The 18,242-nt window shown below is 40.4% G+C and overlaps 3 protein-coding genes across 3 annotated transcripts in view; 2 read left to right on the top strand and 1 right to left on the bottom strand.

Moving 5' to 3' along the window:
* The window catches only part of LOC109483597 (peptidylprolyl isomerase domain and WD repeat-containing protein 1-like), a 28,191-nt gene extending 13,094 nt beyond the window's left edge, over window positions 1-15,097 (bottom strand). Inside the window, exons 1-15 of the mRNA XM_019786631.1 lie at window positions 14,967-15,097; window positions 14,514-14,616; window positions 14,253-14,276; window positions 13,943-14,043; window positions 13,513-13,608; window positions 13,170-13,257; window positions 12,892-12,994; window positions 12,557-12,700; window positions 12,321-12,395; window positions 12,087-12,167; window positions 11,814-11,907; window positions 11,586-11,639; window positions 11,416-11,459; window positions 11,031-11,224; window positions 10,284-10,350 (exon numbers count right to left, since the gene is read on the bottom strand). Of these exons, the coding sequence (XP_019642190.1) occupies window positions 10,284-10,350; window positions 11,031-11,224; window positions 11,416-11,459; window positions 11,586-11,639; window positions 11,814-11,907; window positions 12,087-12,167; window positions 12,321-12,395; window positions 12,557-12,700; window positions 12,892-12,994; window positions 13,170-13,257; window positions 13,513-13,608; window positions 13,943-14,043; window positions 14,253-14,276; window positions 14,514-14,616; window positions 14,967-15,096 (1,398 nt within the window). The 5' untranslated portion in view covers window position 15,097. The remainder of the gene's footprint in view (window positions 1-10,283; window positions 10,351-11,030; window positions 11,225-11,415; window positions 11,460-11,585; window positions 11,640-11,813; window positions 11,908-12,086; window positions 12,168-12,320; window positions 12,396-12,556; window positions 12,701-12,891; window positions 12,995-13,169; window positions 13,258-13,512; window positions 13,609-13,942; window positions 14,044-14,252; window positions 14,277-14,513; window positions 14,617-14,966) is intronic.
* Window positions 273-10,235, top strand: LOC109483598 (fibrinogen-like protein 1). The gene is made up of 5 exons (XM_019786632.1): window positions 273-769; window positions 2,622-2,923; window positions 7,452-7,600; window positions 8,001-8,262; window positions 8,597-10,235. The coding sequence occupies exons 1-5, from the start codon at window positions 591-593 to the stop codon at window positions 8,905-8,907; spliced, it is 1,203 nt and encodes a 400-aa protein (XP_019642191.1). The 5' UTR covers window positions 273-590; the 3' UTR covers window positions 8,908-10,235.
* A 249-nt stretch (window positions 15,098-15,346) lies between the features above and the next one.
* Window positions 15,347-18,196, top strand: LOC109483543 (SET domain-containing protein 9-like). The gene is made up of 7 exons (XM_019786578.1): window positions 15,347-15,525; window positions 15,940-16,009; window positions 16,514-16,637; window positions 16,929-17,052; window positions 17,173-17,288; window positions 17,622-17,748; window positions 18,045-18,196. Exons 1-7 carry the CDS (start codon window positions 15,437-15,439, stop codon window positions 18,130-18,132), a joined length of 738 nt encoding a protein of 245 aa, XP_019642137.1. The 5' UTR covers window positions 15,347-15,436; the 3' UTR covers window positions 18,133-18,196.
* The last annotated feature ends 46 nt before the right edge of the window (window positions 18,197-18,242 follow it).

The raw sequence follows: 18,242 nt of genomic DNA, 5'->3' as shown, positions 1-18,242 counted from the left end.
CTAATTTAAACTGCCAAATGGAGGTCCTGTCCATAGCCTGGAGTTTTGAGGGGCAGTAAAGTCACTGGTAGGCAAACAGGGCCGCGCACACTCGCGCATACTTGTCCATTCTCAGACACATGTGGCACGGGTTTGGCTCTCGTTCAAACACCCGCACACACTCTCTCTCACCCTTTGATATAATCACTCATGATAAATGGGCCGAAACAGACAAAAAAATTTATGTCACAATGGGAATAGTTTACCACGGAGAAACAAATTTGTTAGATGACGTTGGACGTCCTTGGATGAAGGTCGTTGCCGGGGACGTCGTCAGGGTCTGAGACGTGTTCCGTGGAAGGGGGACCTCCCTCACCCCGGTGTTTACACTGCATGCATCGCCCCGGCGGGAAGGGAGAGAGAAACTAACCCACATGTTAGGACCGGGCGGGGACCAACCCGGCCACACATACAGGCGCTGTCGAGCCACCAGACACCACGCAAGCTTGTCATTCCACACTCGCACGCTCTGGGCTGTGGTAACGCCTCTACATCAGTAGCACCTCACTTCTCATCTTTACTCCAGCAACTCAAGACACAGTTCTACCACCATGAGGAGATTTGTGTCTTTCTTGGTGCTCCTGTGTGTGATTGTCTCGTGCCTTGCCGACCCAATAGCACTACTGAGGGAACGGAGGCAAAGCAGGCCGGAGAAACCGACCAGGAAGCCAGACGAAAAAGCGAAGAAGGGGATAACCTTCAGTCCTGTCAACAACATCATCGTGGACAGGTAAACATGATGTTTACTTGTAAACAGTTTGTGACGCTTAAGCTTCACTCTGGAAGTGGGAAAAGCCAGACTAGTGTGGGAATAGTTGTTCTATGTTGTAAATATAACTTTAAAATGTTTTACTGTCATTGTAACTTAAGGACAGTGTTGTCCCATGCTGTGCAAGCATTCAAGGCCATGTACAATTGATGTACGTACCACAAGAGCTTGCCACAGAATAGCTAACTTGTGTGGAAGATGGCTAAAATGGAAGGGATGCTACAGAACTGAGTTATGCTAAAATTATAGACTTTGTGCCGGTACATATTTGCCATTTACCAGTTGACTTGGCCCATGTGAACCACATTACGGATACATCAACAGCCAGGGATTTACGATAGCTCTGGCACAGAGAGTTCAGGTCTCAGGTCCAATGTCAATGCCAGACATTCTTACCATATACAACAATAGAAACTTGATCATGCTAAGATATGCATGGACTGGATAGATAATGGCAAAGCTTTAGACTGTAGCTACTGAGATACATGAATCGTATCTGTGTCAATGAAGACTCTTTTTTATGGCTACTGTAAGTAATAATATTGTGTTTTGGTTGAGTTGAGCTGAACAGCATTGACACTTTGGCCACTTGAAATTAAGTTATATTATTATAGTTTAGAATGTTACTTACTGTATTAATATGTTATACTAAATTGCATATCTCAAAGCTTTAAGTTCAAAATGAAAGCCCTACCTAAAGAACCTACATGTACATGTATATAAAAAGATTTCAAATGATTTCCTACAAAACATCTACAGGTTAAAGTTTAGCAAACATGAGAGACCGAAATTAAGTCTGACACACAGGTGACAAAATTCAGAAAATTGCTTTCTAAATTTATCAACATGTATTAGCTATCCTGACATGACACTGTGGTCAATACCTATATGTCATAATAACATTTCAAGAAAAACAGTTTACTAAAGAAGAAATCCCGTTCAATATTAGAGAAAATATACTGCTAAAGAAAGCACTTAGTACACATGTCATTTGTGGACTGAATTAAAATTGGACCGTAGCACAATCGCACGCAGCGTTATATCGCTACGGACACACAGTTCATACAGTTGGATTCCTTGGCAGTCGTGCAAAACTAACAGCAGGCATGATACTGTAAAGAGTGCTGTCTCACAGTGAGGTGCCGGTTCAACAGTAACTGATTAGGCTGGGGCGGAGGTAGCAGGAGTAGGGGGAGGGGGGCGCGCGTGTGCCAAGTCAGGCAGACATGTTGGCTGGACTCCAGTAGTTGTGTCTGGCTGGCCCTGCCAAAACAATATATACAACACTTCCACGCACCTCTCACAGAGGGATGTTAAAACTTTTAAAGTTCTTTCCACTTTGTTTTTATGAACAGTGAAACAAAACAACCACTTACTACTTCAGTAACGGTGTTCTAGAAATCTGTCAACTGAAAAAAGTTTTAACAATTATAGACATATCTTGACTGACTGTCCATCATAAGCAGTTCAACCAATGATAGCATAGCAATAAGCAATGGCTGCAATTAATTGGCTGCAAGTCCATCAAATATTTGCTTTTCAGCATTAATGTTTTGACAGAGATGGGCAGGGCTATGGGATGAATCGAATATTGAATGTTAGTTATTGTTACAATGCTAATATGCAAAATATATATATAATTATATTTTCTTCAGGGAAATTCCATGTGAAAAGAACAATGGTCAACTCAAATTTTAAACTTAAAGTCACCTTTTAATATCTTAATCCAAAACCAAAATGCATGGCAATTTCTGAATACTGTTACCGGTATGAATGTTTCTGTATTAAGTATTATAACTATTCTTTTCTTCAGGGAAAGTCTATGTGGAAAGACCAATGGCGAACTGGAATCTCTGGTGACAAAGCTGACAGAGAAAGTTGACGGCCTGACACAGCGCATGCAGAACCTGGAGCGGTCCATGGTGTTCCAGTCCGAGTCCAACGTTCCCCAGTTCAACCCTGACGGGGAGCGGTTCTTCCCTGCGACCAGACAAGCCGTGCCGTTTTTCCCAGGTGGTAATGTGATAGAGGACAGGGACGGGGTACGCCGCCAGGTCAACTTTACCGCTCTTCCTCGCCATAACATCAACAAGGGCATTACTGGCACAAGTGCAGGTGAAATGGACTTTGAAGTTGCCAGTTAAATACTCATGAATTGACTAAAATATTATCTCTCAGAAGGTTTGGGAGAGGCTAGATTGTTTTCCTAGCTGCACTTTTCTGCAAGGTACATGTAGTTTCATACAGAAAAGGGCAGCTAGGAAAACAATTTAGCCTTCTCGACATCTGTTTCGAGATGCAAATGCACAATATTGCACCCATTCTTTGTATTCATACACTAGAATATAGACTTTAACATCTGCCATATTTCTAGCATAACATTCATGAATACTCATGTTAACATATGAAATCCTACAAAATAAATTGAAACCTACTCAGGGAGGACTTTAACTTGTTTGCTTTGTTCTCCATAGATGATAGATTTTTAGAAGGACCCTCAAAGAGAGGACTTTTGAAAGGTAAGACTTTTCAAATAAAATTCAACATATTCTGTGTCCATATACTAGGCATACTAGTGAGTAATTAACATCTTTCTAACAAGGCTTTCCCTGTACCTGTCCCTGTTCAGTTTGATCCACTTGACTGTAGGAATGTCAGTAACCAATAGGACAAACTGAAAGCTGAACAAGAAGCCATAGGCGACAATTCTCCGTGAAGTATTATATATTGCAACAAAAAGAAGTAGCCATTGGCGACAATTCTCTGTGAAGTGTGATAAATCGAACAAAGAAAAATTGTTTAAACGCGCGTCGGCTCAGTCATCTTAAGACGCAACAACCAATCAGAGATGCGAGATGCCTACACGTGACGCGGGAAGGGCGCGCGATGCCCGAAATATTTTTGCGTCAATATTCAGCGCCGTGATTCAAGAGATTAATACCCGGAAACAATTTTTTTCTTGTTTTGAACGCATTAACATGCATTTACGCTAATCTAGTATGATTCAGGGTTACTTTTTTTTCAACCTGCCATGGCCAGATTATCTAAAGATGTGTGTATTGTGTGTACAATCTATAGAAAGAGAAATGTACATCAGGTCCGATCATCCGATTTTCACGTTTCGGTTTTTTGGACTCGGTTCATGAACGTATTTTGGTTTGGCTCCTGGAATGTGCAAAAAAATGACTCCCGGGACTGTCTACAGGGAACACTCGCACATTCGCGGTGTATCATGGCAGCGCGACTGGTCGTCATTAGCGCAGTAACAGTTGCATAAACGGACGAAACCATTTCAAAGAAATGGGGATGTTTGGAAAATAAGCATTTACTCCAATATCAAAACAGCTACGGTAAAAATAAAAAGACGTGCATCATCCCGGACATAATGCAACACCACATGCGAAATTACACAGAAATGCGACGTACGGAAGAATGCGTTTTGGCTGCGAACATCTTCCAAAAAACTTGGCATCTCTTAACCATGGGCAAAAACATCTGGAACCACTTATAAAAACCACCCCGTATCTGCATGAACTTTTTTGAACCCCACTGCTATTCCAAACAACGCGTTTTTCTGGACCATTCCAATTCGCCTCGTAATTGTAGGGGTGCGTCTGCGATATTACATTGACCGCGAAAGCAGCAACGGCAAAAATACACATTCGTGCATCAACACGGGCATGCCCGCAGACGGCGTATAAAATTGCGTGCCGATTACACAAAGAGAACCCAGTGTTTTGACTGCGAACATGAAAAATCAGCCGATTACAACACTCCGTCCGGAGGTCCTGACCTCCTTCACGGAGTAACAATCTTTGTAACAATGCTTTTTTTGGTTCATCTTCATACACTTGAGTGTAGGCAAGGCAGTAACCAATAGGGCAAATCAAAAGCTGAACAAGATAGCACTGTTCTTCACCGCAAACAGGGCCGCCTGTGTTTGAAGCAAACTTGTGTTTAGAAAGTCAGACTTTGGGTCAATGAAATGCCCAGTGGGTGTTTGTTATCCTTCAACATGAGGTAAACCGCAGTAATTCTGACCCTTTACTTTTATCCTTGATCTCTTTGATCTTGCAACATGCAAAGGGACACAATCAAAAAGGCTATGTGTGTTGGGAGGGGGGTACTGCTGAAATGTTGCTGCATTATTTGACATGCCATTATACATAGGGGCTAAACTGTCTAAATGTGTGCCAAAAACACACTACGGATTTGGTGCCCCAATGTGCTAACATCTGACAATTTCCCACTAAGATCCATAAAATGTATTTTTTTATCATTACATAATAGTGGGAGACAATTTTTGTCCCTTTTTTGTCAGCTTTTAGTGTCTATTCACTTTGCACTTTTTTTGGACCTTTCTGGTCAGGGTCCCATACTTGGGCCCAAGGGCTTGCGGTTGGTTATTTGCAAAGAAATGTGATCTTAAACATTTTCAACACTTGGATGTTTTCTTAGATGTGGGAGACACACTCTGTTGCTACTGTTTGGTCTCCAGGATGTAGGGTAACTAAGCTGCCAGTCAACCCTATCCACCCAAGGGTAGCATAGATTATACACGTAGCTCGAATTGGTACAAATGATATGGGTCAAGCAAAATCAAAATAACTTATAAAGTCAAGGTCATTATAAAGAAACAGTGTAGGGTTAAAGTAACAAGCACAAGCATGGCCTAGCCTTAGTGTTTGTCTATTCAACTGTAAATTGTGTAATAACTATACACGATTTAAGTCACAGTCCATCGACATTGGTTATTTGCAAAGAAATGTGATCTTAAACATTTTCAACACTAAGATATTTTCTTAGATGTGGGAAAGACAAACTTTGTTGCTACTGTTTGGTTGCTACATGTAGGGTAACTAGGCTACCATGTTAATCTTAGCCACCCGTGGGCGGCATCTTGGTACACACCAATTCTGTACAATGGTAGAAAAAGAATGCTAAGGGTTAAGCATGACAAATACACCAGCCTGACTTCTGTATTTTAAGTTGATAAAGTTGAGGTCACACTCAATATGCAGTGTAGGGATAACCTACATGTAATGAATGCTACTAGCATACATCTATATACATAGAGCATAGTCTAACCTTGACCCATTCAATGGTAAATCGTGGGGTTTAAATCCTTGTCCTGTCAACGCTTTTGTACTACTGGAAAAGATCAGACAGAAGGTCACATGGCCTGTTTCTAAACAAATGATGTCGGAACCACAAAATGTCAGGAGTTTCAGCTCAGAGATTTGCAAAGAGACAGCCGGCATCTTGGGTCCTTTTACCAAGCCTGACCTAAGACTACTGTGTGCTAAGTGTACGTTTCTTATAATCAAAAACATATTCATACGTCTTGACTATAAAAGGTTCCAGACTGAGATTTCAACTTTTGACACTGACGATTCTCTATGAAACTGCTGCAACCAGCTAGAAAAGAAATACACGCATATTAAGTAAAGAAGCTAGTGAATTCTAAGCACTGTCCAAAGTCTTTACAATCAAAGCCCACAGTCAAAGAGTCACAAAATCCTTGAACAGAATCCAATTAAATGAGATTTAAACTTAGCTGAACTTAAAGCTTGGTGGCCTCATTTCTATTTGCATCTGAACTTTAAGCCTGGAACAATCAGTTTTATGCGTTAATTCTTGGCAAGTATATCTGAGGTACAGCACCTGACTGTAAAACACGACTTTAAGTAACATGTTTGTCATTTTATGGTCCACAGCTCTGAACCCAAAGGAGTGCGGCAAGACTTTGATTCTTGGCATGTATATGTGAGGGAGAAGACCTAACTGTAAAACACAACACAGTTGAACACTAAGTAATACGTTTGTCGCTTTATGGTCTCCAGCTTTGAAAACCAAAGGATTGCGGCAAGATGTTAATCCTTGTCGAGGGACAAAACCTAACTGTAAAATATAACACTAAGTAAAATGTTTGTTGCTTTATGGTCTACATCAGATTATCTGAAACCAAAGGATTGTGGCGAGCTTTTGATTCTTGGCATGTATATCTGTGGGACAAAACCTAACTGTGAAACACAAGTACACTATGTTTTATGGTCTCCAGTTCTAAAACCAAAGGACTGTGGCAAGATTTTCATTCCTGGCATGAATATCTGGGTACAACTTCTACAAGAGCTAACCATAAAACACCACACAGAGTAAAATGTTTGTTGCTTTTATGGTCTTCAGCCCTGAAACCAAAGGAGTGTGGCAAGATTTTAATTCTTGTACATCCGGGGGACAAGACCTAACTGTAAAACACAACACTAAGGCCTAGGGAAAAAAATTGTGTTTCCTGTTTCATTCTTGAAAAAAATTGGGGTCTGTAGGTATAGGGATTATCTTTTTTCTTCTTCTTTGTTTTAGGCTTTGGTCATCTCTAGTGATCCAACTTATACAAGACAGTTTAACAAAATGAAACTTTTACTTACATTTTCAATCACATCAATGGTGGAAAACTAATTTCATCTCTCAGGTGTCAGATGAAGGAGATAGAAAAGGTCAATCAGCTGGAAAAATTTATGTCCCTTGCAGGGATCCACAAAAAAAGGTTAGGGTTGGCAATTTTTTCTAGGGTCGGTCGGGAAACAGGAAATACCACATTTATTTTCCTAGGTCTAAGTATTTTTCGTTTTATGGTCTCCAGCCCTGAAGCCGAAGGACTGTGGGGAGATTCTGGCGTGCAGCCCAGGGAACCCTGGGACACCCAGCGGGATCTACCGCATCACCCCTGACGACCAGGACGACGGGTTTGACGTCTACTGTGACATGGAGACAGACGGCGGCGGCTGGACGGTGTGTCTCCGGTCTTACTCGATAAATCACGCCCTTGTAAAACAGTCAGGGTTGAACAAGTTTTCACAAATCCACTTGCCAACTTTTCACTTGCCCAATGTAAAATATTGCTCCTGCCAGATTAAGAGAGAACTGCAAGTCTAAAAGTACTTCACAACTGTGCAAAATAACCGCGTATGTTAAGTTAACAGTGCCTCATATTTTAAAATAGCCTGTGGGTGCATTTTATTTTGTAATCGATACCACTCAGGCTAGTTTTAAAACCATCTGCTGATATAAATCTACTCCTAGCAGATTATGAGAGAACTGCAAGTTGAAAAATTGCTTCATAGCTGTATCTGCAGAGTACTAGTACACTGTACAACTTCCTCATGACTTGTTCTCTTTTTTTCATCATCAGGTTTTCCAGAGGAGAAAGGATGGTTCCGAGGACTTCAACCGGAAGTGGGACGACTACAAGAACGGTTTTGGGAACATGACTGGGGAGTTCTGGTTGGGTCTGGAGAAGCTGTACCGCATCACGCTGCCCATCTGGTACCAGATGCGCGTCGACCTGGAGGACGCCATGGCTGACAAGGTGTTCACCATGTACACGGCCATGTCGGTGTCCCACCGGAGGACAGGATACGCACTGTCTATCGGAGACTGGTCCGGAAGGGGAGGTGGGTTTATTGGATTCATGTTCCAGACCTTGTCTCTAAAATCAAGGAGGTTATATGGAGACTTGCATGCAAATCTACTACAACTATCCAATGCGACTTCAGGGTGGCAAAACTGGGGTTTCAACGTCAGTTTTCTGGTCATTCTTTTGATGTACAAAGTTGAATCAACCCTATCCCATAGCATACTGGTATCACATTTGTGAGGTCCCCGACGGGAAATGGTCGCTTGTTTTGTATTATAGGCTGGTTCTAGCTATTTATGGGTGGTACCCCAAAAATAAAAGATTCCCTAGTGGCTTGTTTACAAAACATGTACATTTGTATGTCCCAACAGGTGACGGCATGGGGAGTAGCCGCAGCATGAAGTTCACCACTACCGACCGTGACAATGACAAACTGAAGGACAAGAACTGCGCCGACCTGGCCAAGGGCGGCTTCTGGTACAATGACTGCGGCGACTCCAACCCCAACGGCTACTACTACCTGGGGGAGTACGAGTCGGACTTCGATGACGGGATCTACTGGAACGGCTGGCACGGCCCCACCTACTCCCTCAAGTCTGTGGAGATGAAGATTCGAGCGCGTAGCTTCGGCCTGGACGGGTACACCTGCTATGAGAGCTGGGATTCCGACTTAAGGAAGTAAAATGGGTCCTGGCGCAGGGCTCATCAAGAAAGATCAATTTGAAAGTTAACACGACTAAGAAGAGTATGTTCTGTCCCTTATTATGGACACTTATGTTTGGGTTATTGTAAAGATTCATGAAGTAAAACAGGTCCTGGCACAGGGCTCATCAGGAAAGATCAAATAAAGTTAACACAACTAAGAAGGGTTTGTTTTGTCCGTTATATTCTATGGACACTGTTTGGGTTATTGTGTGATAGGATACTATGTATGTGACACAAGGGTAAAGATTGGATAGTAGAAAAGGGTAAAATTTTTTGTGAAGCCTTGCAAAGACCGTCAAGGTTATGGGACTTACTACTACTACTTGCAAAGAAAGGTTATGTTTTTGATTTCAGGAAGGCAAGACATAGGGCCAGTAGGTTGGGGTTTTCCTTGTAGGTAGGAGTTTGTAAAAAGCAACTGTTTGGTCAGATTAGGTGATACTGTATTGTGAGAGAACCATTGGACTGTGTATAAATATAATGTTAACACAGGAATGGGGTTGTACAGAGAAAATTATGGTGAAGAAAACCCTGACCATATGATTTGATCTACGGAAGTCCATGTAGAAACATTTATGTTATGAAATCTAAAAGAATATCCACATATTTATCAGTTTTATACCTTAGTAGAATAGGAAGACATACACATAAGATACCATTGTCTGCTATATATGCTTATTAAGATTGTTACGGCCAATTTTTAAGCAGCTTTTTGCAGACAATTTTTTACTAGTTGACTTGTGTGTACTTTTGATAAAACTAATAATCATACATTTTGTAACAAACAATGCAACTGAGAGAACCTCTTAATACAAGAGTCTCTTTTTTATGTTTTAAAGTATATTCTCCTACAATATGATTATCATACTATTTACCGATAGCACTTATATGACCTTCAAACAAATATGGTTTGAACAATATATCAAATTTCATACTATGTTGATTTAAAGCTAATAATCTGGTTGCAAATTTAGCTCTTGCAAGACAAAAGTTGTGCCTCTGTCTGATTTTATGCATTCAAACAATATTCTACTCTAGAGGAAACCATATTCTAGAAGTTTATGATTCTTCAACATACAATACTAGCATTTATGATACATGTATTTAGCCTACTCCCTGCTGCCTCACCCCAGAACCAATATAAATTTGGTGCCAAATGGCTACCTTAGCAGGCTGAAGTTTCAAGCTTACATTGTATCTTTCAGAGCACATTGTATCTTTCTGCAGCATACAATGTATTACAAACTATCCTCTTGATTTATATAAAGTATATCATATCACACTTGTATGTATAATTGTCTTAACAAGCAATGACTTACCTGCTGAACAAGTTTAAAGAACATGTAATCTCACCTGTGTAGCAGCCATAATTTCATCCTTTGAAGGTTTCTCATTGAAGATGTCACGCTCAGAGTCATCACTGAAAATAACAGTGCATTGTGTGACCTACAATTCATATATCCTAATATATATTTGTACATGTAAATCATTTCATAAATAAATAAAACTTCACTGTTGTCTCAAACATTAATTTTGTATGTCTTCTTTTTTCAGTGACCAGATTGTGGTTTATTGTAGTAACTGTACAATCACTATACTTTACAACAAGTTTTAAAGTTGCAGACAAATAATTTATTAGCATACTAGGCACACTGTGACAGTTAAACCAGGACAACGATATCAAAAAGGTAGCGTTTTGGAGGCTGTAGGGGCAGTGGGTTGTTGATCCACTGTGTCTAGAGCACAGTATTGGAAAGTAGAGCCCATCCCTCTCCTTTTTACCTCCCCCAAGTGAAGTCAAGTGTCCATTTTATACTTGGGTGGAGTACTCAATGAAAGTTGTGTAAACTGCTGCTCATGCCTAAAGTAATGGCAGGTTACATGTAACAAAACATCATGAAAGTTCATCTGTGTTGGTAGTAATCATACTAAATGTTATTCCAACACCAGGGGTACACGTTCAGAAGTGACTGGTCATTAATTATCCTTATAAATGCGACAGTGGTGTTGAAAATTTGATCTCTGTGTGTTACCCTTGTGTTGGAAGAAAGTTTAACATTTTACTGTGAAACAAAACAAAACAAAACAGTGTAGCATTACCTTGTCCTCCCCTCTCTTTTAGAGAACAAGTAGAACCTGTTCTTCTTGTAGGCAGTACAGAACAGGATGGGGTCCAGGTCAGTGTTCTGTAGCGAGGGGTTGTCCGAGGCGCGCAGCTCCACTGTGACGTGGGCTTTGGGCTTCTTGGACGACCCCTGGAATATGGCCAGCTGCATGAACCGGACATTCTCTGGCTGTGGGAGGGAGAGGGATGATGTTAGAACATGTCTGAAAGATTTCACAACTTGCAGTATTTAGAATTGTGAATTTCTGTTGATTCAATGTATGTTGAGTGATTTACCTCAGGTGTTTATATAGTGTAATGTCAGCTACATCAGTTTGACACATACTGCTAGATTTGATTAAAAAATGAACAAAGATCTACCTTGCCAATGACTCGGACACACTTATTGGTGTGAAGGTTGATAACTGAAAAGAAAGAACAAGCCAAAATGTTATAAGGTAGTTTTAATTTGACATTTATAATCAACTCGCAGAAAGGCAATCTTAACTTAATACGGATAAAATCATGTCACACTTATCTATAATACTTACCTTTGATGCCCAGCATGGTGGAATACAATATGAAATGACCACTTTCATCAAAAACTGTGGAAAAGAGATGACACAAAATTTACTGCACAATCCTTGGAAAAAAGATACATGTAACAATGTACCTTTACCAGTCTTGCTAATTTACATTAAAAGATCGGAGACAAAGAAACAACTACAAAACAAAGAAAGGTTACTTTGATTAAACTATGATTAAATGATCCTACATACTGATGTTGGCCAGGTACTGTGCAGTAGACTTCTCAATGTCCCTCTCCACAGCCATACGTCTGCCAAACTCCATGTTAGGAAGCTGTTGTCTCATCTACATCATTAAAACAGAATAAAGGAATAAAACTGCATAAGACATTATTCATTCAACAACCAGTGGATTTTCACATCAAACATTTCAGTGACCGTCTGTGCATATGATTTAGCCCCATTTTTGCCTAAACTGCAATTTAAATTGAACATAACAAGATTAGCCACTTGTTTGTTTCTTACCTGTTGCATTTCTGTGAAAACCTGTAAGGATTCATCAAAGACTCTGATCAACTTCCCAGTCAGGAACTTGAAGACTCTCACCTGTATAATCCAACAAGATGGAAGTCAGACATCATTACCTATACATATCTGACAAACTCTTGCATCTTTAAGCTTTTTAACTACCAACTGGTTATTGAATGAGGTAGTAGAAAAAAGGTTAGCATGGCAACAAAAAAACAACATTCATGTTACCTTTCTGTCTCTGGCAATTGTGGCAAATCTCTTTCCATCTGGTGAGAAAGCTAGGGAAATGGGAAGTGTTTTGCACTGGAAAAAAGACAAAAAAATGCACTTTTTACTGTTTAGCAGTTAATGTTCATGTGCAGTAGATGTTTTAGTACAGATAACCTAATTGAAGAATGTGAAAATATAACTGACACAGAGAAACATTTGTATCATTAACATTGAATGTTAAAGAGTGAACAAACCTTGGCAAACTCATACAGACTTGTGTCTGTCTTGTACTCAAAGCCGACATTTTTGGGGAACTTGTATTCTCCTGCAGGGCCTGACCAGTAGTCCACCATACCGGTCTCATCCGCCGACACAACTACATCATACACCGGGTTGTACTGAAAAACAATACAAACATTGAATCAGATGTAAACAACAACATCATATAGTACTTTCCCAAGGAAATGACATCTAGCCAGGAGTACCAGGAATCCAATCCACTAGGCCATTTTATGCTACCTTGCAACAATGTTACAAATTATATTTAAAGTTTACATTAAACTATATATTATAATATATATAAAGTCACCTTCATGAATAACACCCGGGCAGAGTGCATCTTGGGAAGGGTGTGGAGCCGCGTGGCTGACCTCCCGTCATAGATGTGAATGACTCCCGACTTCTTCTCAGTACTAAATAAACAAACAAACAAACAAACAAACAAACAAATATTTGTAGAGTCAAGAATCTGTAACTGTGGTAATATTCTATCTGAAACTTTAGATTGAAATACCGGGGGTAACCTGCAAATGTAGGCAGTATCTCCAGCCCTGGTATTGTATACTGTATTGTACATCCATGCCTTACCATGCCACAGCACAGATGGGATCTCCTGACTTGAAGATCCACTCTGCGACTCCAGGATGATATCCCAGCTTCATCATGTTGATCATGTCTACAGGGACAGATGGAAAGACATACTAACTCATAAGACTCACAGAAAAAAGACAGAAAATGTGTTATACAAGAACGTATAGGTAATATTGAAGACATGCAATCTTTAAATTGATATTGTATAACACTGCCAAGTCTGGCCACAACTCACAAAATATCTAGTAGACATACATGTATACGACTGCTGTTATCACTGTTGTACAATGTTCAGGGGAAAGATGATTGAGCCTACACTAGTACTACTATTCGTACTCACCAAAGTTGATGACATCAAACACCTTCATAGCCTGGTCATCAGACACTGTGCAGGCCATGGTACCGTCAGTACTGACTGCCAGACACTCCACATTTCCTGGAAATGGAAAGGGCCAGAATTGTGTTTTGCACTGGCTGAAAATTTGCAGCCGCTTAATTTTTGCAAAGTCATAACAAAGCAAAAATATGTATCCATTACTGTACTACTACGGAATCATTTCAATCAAAAAAATGTAAAACTCTGCAAAAACCTCCTTACTCCTCTTATCACAAAACTACATTGTATATCTCTATGAAAATAAATGAATTTACAGGTACAGTATGACAGTACACTACATAGACATAAGATATACATGTACTAACTAAGCATATATCTATAATACCTTGAGTCCTTGAGAAAAACTATGACAAAGAAAGTTTTAAAGCCTCACCCAAGTGAACTCTGAAGTGTTTGACAAACTCGATGCCTTCGTCTGCTTTCTTCCAGAACTTCAGGTGACCGTCACAACTGGCTGTCAGGATAAAGTCTGTCCTGAAATGTTACATGGGATGTTAGAAAAAACATAATTCCACTTTGCAAAACATTTTAGAAAGTTATTTCTGAAATAAGTAACGGATATCATGTACTGGTATATCATTTACTTGGCTACCAAATGTACATAATGAAAAGCAGCCTGCTGGGCAAGTGAGTATTTCATGGATAAAATGACAAAGACACAAACAAACAAACCATTCACATACCTGTCAGAACTGCCAACAATACCCCTGTAGAGAGGTGAAAACAAATATTGTTGTCAGGGCAAGAAGGTCAGGAATATCAATATCAGCATTATTTACAATTAATTGATTTTAAATATTTCTTCCTTGGGTCAAAGCCAGAAAAACTCATGATCAGACAAGACTGAAATTCATTCTCTCCCTATAGCTAGTGGACATCATCAATCACATATCACGGGATATTCTCACGATGTTTTGTCAAATTTCTGTTGTATAATAACTTACTTGGAGACTGCGACATATGTGATGACATCTCTGTGCATGTAGCTTCTCTCGTATGACTCTGCATTCGGCAGGTTGTCCAGGTAGATCTGCTCAAACTCTAACACTGCACAGTGCAGAATTCAGGACAGACATGTAAAAACACAAGCCACTTTCAGTCTCCCAGTATGGTACGTACCCCCAAATAACTTCAGCTAGGCTAGGACATAGTAAGGGGTTGGTTCGGGTGCGAAGGCCGGCAGGCTCCCCGAAAAGTCTCAACAGTGGGAGACGACACGACCGGGCCAGGCAACGAGTTCTACTCGGCTACTAGTATGGTACACTGGAAAAATGAGTACTTAGTACTAGTTTTAGAGATACATAGCACAAAGAACTGCATGTGGGGGAGGGGGGCACCAAACGCGTTCCACTACAGCACGATTTCAGACGTTTTCCAGTGAGATATGGCCACTGTACCTTTTCTCTTCTTTGGCTTGGCGGCCTCGGCAGGCAGAGGTCCGACCCAGGCGTCCTCTTCCTCCTCCTGACCACCGCGTTCCGCCGTTTCGTCATGCGAACGTTTCTTCTGCTCACCTTCCGACGCCATGATGCTTGGGACTATACCATTACCGAAAAGGGTATACTTATTTGATTGCAATACTTTGTACTTCCTGTAATTCTTTGTTATACGTTTTCAGACTGAAATAATGATTATTTTCCTAATATAAAAATTATGTATGCCAGGTCTTCGTAATATTAGAGAACTTTGAAAGTAATTATATCAATTTTGATGATACATTCGGCACACACCCCTTCAATGTAGTGGTATGCTTCAAAGGTGAAAGTTCATAGTTTGAAAAATGGCGGAACTGGCACGTTTTTGAAGACCTCCTGTGTTATCTGCCCCAATATTTACCGTTTTAGCTATTTTCTACGGTAGCCGTTGAATGGGAGGCTGGGTGAGAAGACTGCGGGCCCGCTGGCAGGCGTACCGGTACCGGTTCGTGCCGTGGATCGCTGTAAACCTGAAGGACAGGTCAGGCACAAACTTGTGTCGTCTGTACTACTGTAGTTTGCACCTGTCACTATCATTTGATGAAGAAATTTGTTACGTGATTGGGGAAGGTGTTCCACTACTATCATTTATAATGATTATCATTTTCAGTTAACTTTAGATCATCATTGGATCAACTTGTTTTTGAACTTAAAGTAAGGGAAAATTCTCAACCTTTTGCTGATATAACTTATTACACCATACAACACAACACAACACAACACAACACAACACAACAACTGTTTTACTGCACTCCGTTGTTCAAAACTATACTGTACTGTGCTATACATACTGTATATTCTGTCACTGTATTATGCTGTACCTGACTGAAGAGATCTACTCTACTCTGTAACTTACTCTGTATAAACTTACTGTGTTATTATTTTGTACTTACAGGAAGGTGCGGTCTGTCCCCAAAGGCACGCAGGACAAGATCATCCCAGACTCAGCCGTCTTGTCAACCCTGGTGGAGTTTTTCAGTGCCCTGGAGGGAGGTCCAGCAAACCGTAGCCCACACAACTCTTCAAACAGGACAGACGATGCCCCCTATCAGCCATCCAGCAAACTGCATTCATATGCCACCACTCATGATACTGTAAACTTTAGACCTGGAAATGTAGACTATGACAGAACTTTTCACTACAATTCAAACACTGGATCAAGGATAAAAAATGCTTTAATAGAAAGAGCACTGCCTCAAATCTATGCTTTACCTAACCATGAGTATGGGAGCATCAATGAAGACATTTTGTCTACACAAAGCAACATTTTCTCAAGCATGTCCAGTTCCTATACCGATGATGATAAATTTTTACACAACCAGATGAACTACTCCCATCCTTTGATGAACAACTACAAGACTGCAACCAGCCCTAATGTCACAATTAGACAGAAAGGAAATATGAATTTTCGGAAATATAGAACTGAAGTGACGGTCCCTCCTATGGAAAGATATCACCATGGTTTGGAGGTGATGTTGAAGACGCTCGGGTTCTGCACAGAGAGGAAGGAAAGTAGTTTAGTGGGAGCAGGGAGAGGAGTATTTGTGACGAGGGGAACTGTTCCAGCTAAAACTGTAGTTTCCATGTATCCAGGTAGGGGGCATTGAAAACATATGAAATGTATTTCTTCAATTAAAGTGTAGCTTGAAATTACTGCCATTGGTTGTAACTGCTGTTTCACATTTTATCTCATTCTGTGTCTGTATTTGTAAAGCCTGTATAACTGCCCTTTGGCATAACAGTAACCAGCTTGGTAGGCACATGGCACAGTCTCAGCTGGCTACTATATATTACACTGAACTACTTGTTACAGCTAACCTGTGAACATCTTACTCCAAACATTGTTTAAAGCTATCTGGTGGCCTAAATTCTGTCTTTTTACAGGTACAATGTACTACCCTTTTGAACCCATCCTCCTACAGTCCATAGCCAACCCGTTTGTGTTCCGCTGTATTGATGGAGTCTTCATTGATGGGAATGACTGTAGGATCTCAAAGATGATCTACAGGTATTCAACATGCCCAAAAATCCTTTACTTTAAAATTCTCCATTTCTGTTTCTTTCTTGTAAAACGTCCTTGGATAGTGTTACAACTGTGAACAAAAATTTTGTTCAAACTGTGTTCCAGGTCTTGTGCTGGGCGTGACCGGATTGGACCGTACTTGACCTGTGACCGGTCGTGGCTGACTCAATATCCTAAAAATCCACTGGCCGTGGGACAGTATGTGAACAACCAGTCTGCAGGTCAGGGGTCATATCTATGCTGAAATGTCATCTCATACTATCATGCTATTGCACCCCTACATCAAAAATGGTAGTGTCCATGGTACTGAAATGCCATCTCACACTGCTGTGCATGGTTTAGCAGGAATTTTGCATGGTAGATAGCTCTTGGTTAACAGATAATTTGACATTATATTTTAGAAAAGATAGCCTTTAATTTCACAGAGGCTATTCCGTATTGTGTGTTTTTCTTTAAGTAGGCAGTCAACTATTTTTAAATTACTCTCTATCTCTGGTGCACATTTCTGCTACTGGTATACATGTATACTTACTAGTGTTATTCCCCCCCATCAGGTCACCCAGCCAATGTAGCATACCAGGAGTATAACATCCAAGTGGACTTCCCATTCACTCTGAGGAAGTATCTCCCTAACATCCACTATAGCCCCAACCTGCAGACTGCTGGGGATGCCAGTTACAGGTTTGTATTCATAATGGCACAATATACATTTGTACCATGTACATTTGTACTTGTGCTTATTAATTGTCTCGAGCGGTCTGATTTCAATGTACAAAATGTATATTTTTAATCTCAAAGCAGAACTTTTGGTGGCTGCAAAGACAGTATCAAATTTGCCTGACAGTATCCATTTGCCAGACAAAAACACAGCAAAAATAAGCCTAAGCCTCTGTTTGGAGAGTAGTATATACATGTAATTGTCTCATTGTATGCAATATTTGATGAAAGGTGTTTGAATGTTGCATTTTTTGTTACAGGTCACTCAGAGTGGTGGTACTGGTGTCTTTACGTGACATCCAAGCAGGGGAGGAACTCTTTTCATCTTACTTCACCCTCGTGGAATAAGCTGTTATTTCACCTTCTCCGAACTAAAGAAGCCGTTTGGCACTGAATTTGACAATGTATTAATTATGGGGATAGGCAGCAGAGAGTAGGTTAGAAAAAGTCTGCAAACT

The sequence above is a fragment of the Branchiostoma belcheri genome, unplaced genomic scaffold, assembly GCF_001625305.1.
Source record: "Branchiostoma belcheri isolate BF01 breed outbred unplaced genomic scaffold, Haploidv18h27 scaffold65, whole genome shotgun sequence".
Lineage (NCBI taxonomy): Eukaryota > Metazoa > Chordata > Leptocardii > Amphioxiformes > Branchiostomatidae > Branchiostoma > Branchiostoma belcheri.
The sequence above is the reverse complement of the archived record's forward strand: the minus strand, read 5'-3'. Positions and strand labels throughout refer to the sequence as shown.